This window comes from Argiope bruennichi, chromosome X1 (assembly GCF_947563725.1).
Source record: "Argiope bruennichi chromosome X1, qqArgBrue1.1, whole genome shotgun sequence".
Classification (NCBI taxonomy): Eukaryota; Metazoa; Arthropoda; class Arachnida; order Araneae; family Araneidae; genus Argiope; species Argiope bruennichi.
Window position 1 is genome coordinate 80,102,514 of NC_079162.1, and position 9,620 is coordinate 80,112,133.

At 29.9% G+C, this 9,620-nt stretch overlaps 1 protein-coding gene across 1 annotated transcript; it reads left to right on the top strand.

The window, feature by feature from the left end:
• The first annotated feature begins 1,073 nt into the window (after positions 1–1,073).
• On the top strand, positions 1,074–8,036 carry LOC129958909 (uncharacterized). Its single transcript, XM_056071644.1, has 2 exons — positions 1,074–1,208; positions 6,456–8,036. The coding sequence occupies exon 2, from the start codon at positions 6,464–6,466 to the stop codon at positions 6,899–6,901; it is 438 nt and encodes a 145-aa protein (XP_055927619.1). The 5' UTR covers positions 1,074–1,208; positions 6,456–6,463; the 3' UTR covers positions 6,902–8,036.
• Positions 8,037–9,620: the final 1,584 nt, after the last annotated feature.

Below are 9,620 nucleotides of genomic sequence, written 5' to 3' on the forward strand. Positions count from 1 at the left end.
TTACGTTCCTATAATTCCTAGAATGATTGTTGTCAAATAACCTTGATGTTAAAAAAAAGCAATAACATTACTTTTGATGCTGAAATTGAAGTAATAACGTTTTCTGGATAAAAAAGTATTTAAGTTACTAAGGCTATATACTATTAAATATTTAAGTTATTAAGGCTACATCGAATTGCTGGCTGCTTGTTTGATTTGGAAGGTATACATTGTATGTTCTGAATTAATACACTGCATGGAAGAGTTCATCAATCTGTGTTCATTTCAAACTGGTTAAATAATATCATCGATCAAAATCCGCAGACGTGCAGTAAAATGATACTGCAAGCTTACATAATCCAGTCACACCGATAAGTAACAACAACAACAACAACAACAAAAAAAAAACAGCAATTTTGGAAAGAAAATGAATCAATTTTCATTTTTGTTTATAATATTTCTCTTTCATATCCAAGGTTTTATTATTTTTATAGACTTTCAGTTTTATGAGATGTTTTTGGAATTTTTATGCTTTACACGTATTCTTTATTAAAAAATATTTTCTTTGTCATTATTTTTAAATCTTTTTACTGCCTTAGACGATACCTGGATCACTTGGTTTTTATTTTGCTTCTAATAGTAATATTTTTACAATCAATCTCAGTTAATTTATGTTTACAGCAATTTTTTTTTTATGCATTTCACTTTTTTTCAAACTTTTAGTTCCTTTTGGCAAACTTTCTCCTTCAACATCGAAATAAAAAGGCCTAAACAACAGAATTCAAAAGTTGTGTAACTTTCAGCAATTTATCCCTTTTTTTATTATCTGGTTATAGTCAAAATTGTTATGATGCCCCAGGAGGCAGCACACTAACCCAGATATCTGAACATCGCGGTTTCAGATCTGAAACAGCAAGAGACAGGAAATTTCCAGAACCCAAATCTTCACCTTTCAGAGGGTACATTACTCCATTTCAGCTACTTAATGAAATCATGAGACCTCCAGGGTACAAGAGTTGTACTTCCAAAAAAAAAAAAAAAAAAAAAAGAGTCGTTTACTTGGTGGTTGAGAATGAACGTATCCTTGAAATCCTTAAGGTCAGTAATGCTGGTTACCTCATTTAGCTTGGACTGGCCTGACCTTGATAAAGTAACATCATCTAGTATCTCCATTACCAGTTCTTCAGCTTACTAACGTCTGGTGGTGGAGTTACTGCGTCCTTGTGAAGGTAAGCTTTAAAGGAGTTTTATTTTCCTTTGGATTTTCACTCGTTCCATGTCACTATCCTCAACCCATAGTAAAATTGTTTTATGTCATCACGCGCTGCCATATCAAGATTTTTAGCTATTTCCAAAGATGGTTGTTCCTGCAGGAAAGATTAGATTTAGTTTTCGCTTCGCATTTATACTTCATAGTTCAATGAATTGACATACCACTCTCAGGATTAAAAATTTTTTTATTTTTTGAATACTAATTTTGAAGTTTTTTAGCCTACATTATGCATATTAAATCAGATATGGAATAATTCAAATTCCGTTGCTAAATGTGATTTATTTTGATTTGAAATTTTCATGTTTCAATATTACATGTCAGTGAAAGTGATGCTAATGACCAATTTTTTAAAAGGGCCCTGGGGTTGTAAAATTTTTGATAAAAATACAAAATATAAAATTATTTTTTTATGAAACATTTCCTAGGACTTACTCAGATCTTATTTAGAAAATTTATAAATACAATTGTTTGAATTTCATTTTTGAGTAAAATGAGCTAAGAGTTTGAAATTCCGAAATAAATTTTTTATGTATACTAAATTTCTCTATAAAATTATTCAAAAATATAACTTTTTGAGCTGTGAAGAAAAGTTTATGTTCAAAAATACTGCGAAACGACAAAAGGCTTTAAATGGATTAATGAAATTCGCTAAAAAAAAACACAAATTAAAGACTACAATTTTCAGTTGCATTTTGAATAAAGAAAATTATGGATTCAATAAAAGTGAAATAGAAAAAAAAATATCATTAAAAATAGCAATAGAAAAACTCATTTACTAGACGGTCTTAAAAAATATTTTTGCAAGTTTTGAAAACCCGATTAATGCTCCAAATAAATTATTTTACTCTTAAACAATTTTTGTGGAAAAATTAAATCTAATTATTTGAAAGCTTCTCTTATATATTTTAGTGTGAAATGATTATTCAAAATTAAATTTCCGTATTAGTTAATCTGTATATACGGGTAGTGGAAAAAAATTTGATTATTTCAGTTATAGAGAGTTTACCCCTCCCCCCCCACCATGGCTGCTTAATGAGGATGATTGCTTACAGAATTATTTGAAATAAGGACTTTCAGAGAGGATATTATATTCTGCTTATGCGTAAAAGCTATAAAAATTCTTCAATAAAAGAGAGAAATTCAAAGCAAAAATATTTTCTATGAAAATAATAAGTAATTTTCTAATTAGGAGTTAAAGGTGGTATAATCACGGAATCTTTGTTATAAGGCCAGAAAATTGCATGCTAGAGACCCGAATTTACCAGAAATGCCCTATGTAAATGTAACCCTATGTAATGCCCTTGTTGACACTAAATCCGTAGGAATTAAGTGCCCGGCGTCTGATTAAAATCTGCAGGCGCAGGTGTCGTCCTATTCAAATGCCGGCGGTTCGGAAATAAGAGATTAAGGCCTTAAATAGCTGTCAAGAAGTTTGGAAAAGAGAAATTAATCCAAGGAAAGCTAATTTGTAGAAATAATTAAATCAGAATTTAATCAGCAACTATTTATTGTACTAATGGAATATCATGCTATCGAAATGTGTAAGATGTGAAAGATATTTATTACAATCAAAAATTTAAAGCAGCATATATTTAATTTTTTTTAAGTGGAGAAAAGTAATTTTATAATTTAACATTTCGATAGTAAGTTGATGAAGACAATTGTTGCATATATTTATTTTTTTTTAAGTGGAGAAAAGTAATTTTACAATTTAACTTAAGATTAAAATTTATGTTTTGTACAAGTATTTTTTATGCTTAACAATTATAATTAGTATTATACAAACCAACAGGAAAGATATTACGCTAAACGCTGGCAATTTCATGTCCTTCATTGATTTTCTGTTTAAGGGGAAAATTAGAAAAATGCAAATAAATCTCAAATGTTATTAAATAACAAAACAAATGCATAGCATACGTATCCTTTTTTAAATCATGTATTTAATATTTTCTAGATAGTAGTTTTGGAAAATTATCATTCTTTTCAAGTTATTTCGTTTCCTTAGAAAAGCCTCGCATTATTCTTTCATTTAATAGATTTAATAACATAGATATTCTGTAGTTTTTCTGATATGTTAATTTTTATTGTTAAATTTAGTTAGCTCAAAATCTCAAATTGTCCTTTTTCAGAAGCAGCTACAGAAAAAGTAATATTATATAGCCTAAATTTCATTTTTCATCAAAGGACAAAGAAACAAAATCGTCTTGGTTTGCGGATTTGATCTTGCAGTTTTGTAGGGAATGATGAACTTTACTCGAACACGCTTAAAATACGAATCGCAAAGCCTTTTGTGTTTGCCGAAAAACTGATATGATTTGATTCATCTCGAGTGTTTTGAAAGTCATTCGGCTCACAAATGTGCATGCATTTAAGGAAAAAGATTTATTTCCAATACGTTAAGAAATTTGTTTGCTTAGACAGTTTTCAGAGAAACTGTCTCACATTTGTGTTTAGCTTCAAGGAAAACAAGAATAATTCCCAGAAGCCAGCTCGACTGCATCGAGTAATTCCTTGTCAAAGTGCACAACAGTTTAATAGTATTTGAATAAGGCTGATTAAAAGTAGTGTCAGAGACTAGAACGCATAACATATATATCTTTCGATTCTCGTTCCTCAGCGCTGCCGTGGCACGACTCTGTAGTCCATTTTTAGGTTGAAGTCTGGTTTTATTTGAATGGATAATTGGTTTTATAATAACTTGATTTATCTGTGATCAGTGAAGTAAATATAAATTTGCTTTCCTTCCATTAAATTTCCATTGCTACTCGAATAATATAAAATCAATAATCAATAAATTCAAATTATATGTACTTATTTATAAGGATAATCTAATATTTCACTCAAGTTCACACACTTGAACATTTTCTTGTATTTAAAAAAATAGTATATGAATTTTCCCAGGACTTGTTAATATCGTTTTAATTTACTTTACAAAAATAATTAACAAATACATATAAAAAACTTTTTAATAATTATATAAAAAGAAAAAGATTTGTTTTCAGAAAATGCTATCTTAGTGAAATATAAGGGCCCTTGATCAAATGATTTGTAAATAATTCACTGAAAAGTGCCAGACTGAAAGCAACAGTGCTAATTTACGAGTTGTTGCTATTGCTCCTGAGGTTGACTAAAAGAACTTTAAATAAAAAATATCAGAATACCATGCTGAATGCTAATATGCCATTTCATCAAAGAATATTTATTTGAAGTAATTCAATGGATTTGAAATTTGTTTTTTTTTAATGCACTTATATCAGATTTTGAAACAGTACAAAGATTAAGACAGACAAGTTTTGACAGTTTGCTTGTTTTTTATTTTGTTATAATTGTATGCAGTGTATTTTTTTTATTCCTACAATCACGTTTAAATTCTTAGTGAATGCATGTATCACTGTTTTACCAAAGAAGAGCTATTTGCAGACATCACAAAAATTTAATTTTTTATGTGATATTTTGTGCTTTGAAAAGCTTTTTTATTTAAAATAAATTATTTATAAGAAAATAAAATTGTAAAAGTAACAGGCCTTTTATATTGATGATTATTGAATAGCCATTAACTTTATTGCTTTAATTTTAATAATTATATTAATGATAGAACTTGCATTATTTTGCTATACAATATCCGGCAAAATTGACTTTTAAAAAATCGAGTTTTTTTAACTGATGATTATTGACTAGTCACTAAATTTACTGCTTAAATTCTTATAATGACTAATTGAAATTGAATTATTTTCTGATGCAATACTCGGCGACAATTGACTTTCTCTCATTCCTAATACTTTAGTAAATGTATTATTCCTCATCTCATGAGCAATGTCACTTTTATACTTCAAGCTTTCTCTTGAATTTTGCTTACACTTAAAAACATTCAGTCTTTGAAAAATTTTAATACCATGGACTTTACTTGTTTGCTTTTTAAGCTTATTCGTGAAGAAAATTATCCGTTTCCTTTCCACTTCAATAAAATAGTCGTACGAGAAAACAAAATAGTATCATATGTCCGCATGATCTTGTTGTCTTACAAACAGTGAAACAAATATCTAACTCACCGAATGATATAAAAAAACCACAGAGTATATTCTTGATTATATAAAGAATATTTTTAATTCGTTGAGAAGTAACATCTCAGTTAAAAGGGAATGTTAGATAACTACGCTGTGCTCTAGAAGGTTGAACCAGAATCGTCACTCCTAGGTCTTGCACAGTTAAACAATAACTCAACAACCACTAAGAACAACGTTAGATATCATATTAAAATACCTGGAAAAGTAAAAAATTGAACAGTTGATAAATAAAACTACGTATTTATAAAGATTCGACTTAGCACCATACCTTTGCATTTAATTCAGGAGCTTATAATTTTGACAATTTTTCCTAGGAGAAACAAGTTTTGAGTTGAACCATCAACCACTGTTGTTGTTGTGACTTATGGCACTTTATAAGCCCGCTGACAGTTATCTGTCAGCGATTTAAACCGAATGAGCGTCTCTTGTTTTTTCGATAGCGCCAACTAGAGCCAAGAGTACGACTTAGTTACTAACACGTCACAACCCTTTTCAAGGGGCGGACTTCATTCATACATTTCATTCACTCATCCACAGATCGTAATTTAGACCTGAATCAGAGAACGATCACCTCTGAACCGGTACCCCCCCCCCCCCCCCCAGTGGTATTACTCTCGACATGGAGGACTTTGTGACCATGACCAATTTATACGATGCTCCAGTCACCACAAACACGGAGAGTCTTCGGCCTGCTCTTTGTCAGCGATTTAAGCTATCAACCACTGATGCACCATTACTTTTACGTCTTGTTCCATAAAAAAACAACTTCCGCGTCATGTATCTTTGAAGGTAGAGTTTTCATGGTTGAGTCTCTCAACGAATTATATGGAGAGACTTTGATTAATCTAGGCTCTTAAACACTTTTCAACCAGAGGAAACTGGTGAATCCCCATTGTTTTTTTTCTTGATGCATATTACTCTAGTACGTATAGAAGAAAGATAAATGACAATATCACAATAAAATGTAGCTTATATGAACCTATCACTCCATGCATTTTGTATTCAGCGAACCTTATTAGAACATTTTTTTAAGCAATAGTGGCGATAATTCTTTTTATTTACCTATGTATTCACTCTTATGTAATGAAACATTTTATCCTGCAAATTGCTGTTTTAATAGGTTTCTTTTTCTCTTTTAGAGACCGAAATGAAACGACACTTCCTGTACCTATTATTACTTATGACAACATTATTCCTTGTGGGAGACAGCCGCCCTGAAATCTTCACTCCTTCAGATTCAGCTGACATTGGCAAAATGTCTTCTGTTCTTGCAAAGTCAGAGCCACGGCAAATGGGACTTCTTGGATTCACGGCTTTAGGAGCACTTATGTTTCCAATTCTAGTTTCATTAGGAATGGCCAGCTTTGTCTCTCATCTGCCCACAGTATTCAAAGAATTTGCTTCTGAATTCGGCATACCAGCAACTCCACCTCGAAATTTCTTCTTTTTCAGAAGAAATCTGTATGGTCGTAGTGGTTATGATTCCCGGCTGGACTATATACTGAACAATCTTCAAAGACTGCAAAGTGAAACATCTGGAAATGGAGATATCCTTAAGTATAACTATGGACGTAGTAGACGATAGAGATCAAGTCACCATGAACTGTGGATAAACCATATCAATTGTCGAAGTTTTCTACTGCCATTGATATTAATATTTTCTTAAATTTAATACCATTGATACCTACTAATGAGCATTAGCAGCTTTAAAAGAATTCGTTTACTTTTTAACAGTTGTAAATTCTTTCTTTCTTTTTTTTTTTTCCTTTCAGTTCTGGACTGGAAATTAAGAAAATGGCGTTCTCAACAAATTCTTGGGATCAAAAATTTCTATTTCATATTTCTATCTAAATTTTCTAATACTGTAAATAATTATTCTAAATCTAATTGATGACTTTTTAAAATTATTTCTTAATCTATATTCAATAGAAATGATAACAATTTTTATGAAAAATGTTGGTAGAAGCTCAAGTTAATGTTAAGAGAAGCTCAAGTTAAGTGTTTAGGAGCCTAGATTAATGTTCTAGACTCTCCTCCAGAACAGGGTCTAATCAACCCTATCAGTTTAACGCCACTTTGTCTTAACAAGTCACATAGAAACGATTCTGGAGAAGGAAATAAAAACTTATAATTGAGAGCATTTCAGAAATTGAGATAATAAATCAGATATCTAACGCATCTTTTCATTAGCAATTATTTACCACGGTGAATCAATCCGGAAAAATTTATTTTGAATCTTTGTGATGACGGAGTTTTATTTTCTTGCCTATGACTAGAGCAAGTGAGGAATTTTCCAAAGATAATGGATTTGATGTTAAATTGATTTGATTGATTTTTGTATTTAAGAAAACATATCAAAAGCGCCTATGCCCATACACTTGTCTTCATAGGCAATAATTTACTGAGGAGCAAAAATCTGTGAAAATTCATTTCAGATTTTCGTGATAATGGTGCTCTATTTTCTTACCTATGCCTGGAGCAAATGGGGAAATTTTCCAAAGATAGTTTATTTAATCTGTCATATTGAAACAAGCTGGGGTTTGTCATAAAAAAACATATCATATATTTAAAAAATACGTAAATCGTATTTATCTTCAATTACGTTCCCATAACCTTAAAAAATAGTATTGTTTTAATATCTAGTATTGTTAGAAAAATATTGGATTCGTTTATCCGTTTGATACGGAATTATGTATATCAATGTTAAACTGTGTTATGTATGACTGCATAAATAATAAAATATAATTTGAAAATGATGAGTATTTTTTTAAAGATTTTTGTTGTTTTCTATTTAAAACTCTGTTAAAACCAGTGACTTTTCGGCTTATTATAAATTATTTATGACATTTTCATAACGTGAAATTATTTCATTAGTAATATTTGATATATAAATTAAATATATATTATTTAAAAGATGTACACTCTAATAAAGACCCAATAACTAATTTCTAAACACAGGCAAATGTGCAAGTATTTATAACAAATAATTTTCGCCATTCCGTAGCCAGATACATGGGGCAACTTATATTCTGAATCTAATCAGTTGAAGATTGTTAAGATTCAGAAAGATTTTGGTCTTGCAGCGAGCTGATATTCAGTTAATCTTTAAGAGGTTAAACAATGAACATTTTCAAAAATGTTTTTTTTTTTCAATTTATATCTTTTGATATTTACATCGAATATAGGCGAACAGTACCAAATGTAAACATAATTCAATTTTAGTCAATATGCTTTAAGTCTTGAAGTTTTGGTGGTATATGAATTCTATTGATATTAAAAAATTTCATAAATTTCTATTTAATGGATAAGATAGGGCTATAAGTAGGGATTGCAATACCGTACCAAAATTTCAATACCGGTATTCGGTATTTTTCAGATCTTAATACCGGGATACCAGTTTTAATACCGGTATTAGAAATTTTAGAAAAAGAAAGAAAACACAGGTGTTTCTTTGTTTTATTTGCCAGTTTTATTAGAAAGGGCAAATATCACAAAAAATAATTTGTAACTTATAAATTATAACAGTATATAAAGAATCACAAAAAAGTAAAAGAACCACTTATTTATTTAAATCACAAAAAATTGTAAATATCACTATTCAGGCTGTGGTACTAATACAAATTTTTGACATGTGATCTTAAAACACATAATGCATCAATTGTACTGTCATTAAGCCTGAAAAGTAATTTTGTGCAAAAATTACTAGCTGTCAAAAACGCTCTTTCGGCATCTACGATAATTAGTGGTACTGTTAGCAAAGCGCGATATACTTTTTCCAATTACTTACCTCTAAATCCCTCATCGTCAAATAAATCGATTTCTTATCGGATGGTTTTGGATATAGCTGATTTCTGTATTGTATTTTGGTTCGTTGAAATTTTCTTATTTATAGCTAATTCTAATTTTTGTTCAAGAGACAACTCCTTTTCACTATCGACATTAGTGTCATCATAATCTTCGATAACTGAACCGAATTCCTTTGAATGTGGATAGGTTTGTGGGTAAAAAATTTTAAGAAAATTTACCATAAACTTAATCAGATTTGAATTATTTTCTTTTCTTCTTTTTCATTTTCATTTTTAAAATCATTATAATTATGTAAATACCATAAGACATTTTCTATTTCGATATGCCTTTCTTCTGTGCGATTTTTCAATGTAATATATAATCTTCAGATAGTGATGTGTGCTGTTCTAGTGTGATGTTAGGACGTGTCTAACGTGTTAACGTTAGGTTCCAACGTGTTTTAAAATCTAATATTAACATATATTCTGTTTTATTTTCAGTTAGTATGTATTTTAGTA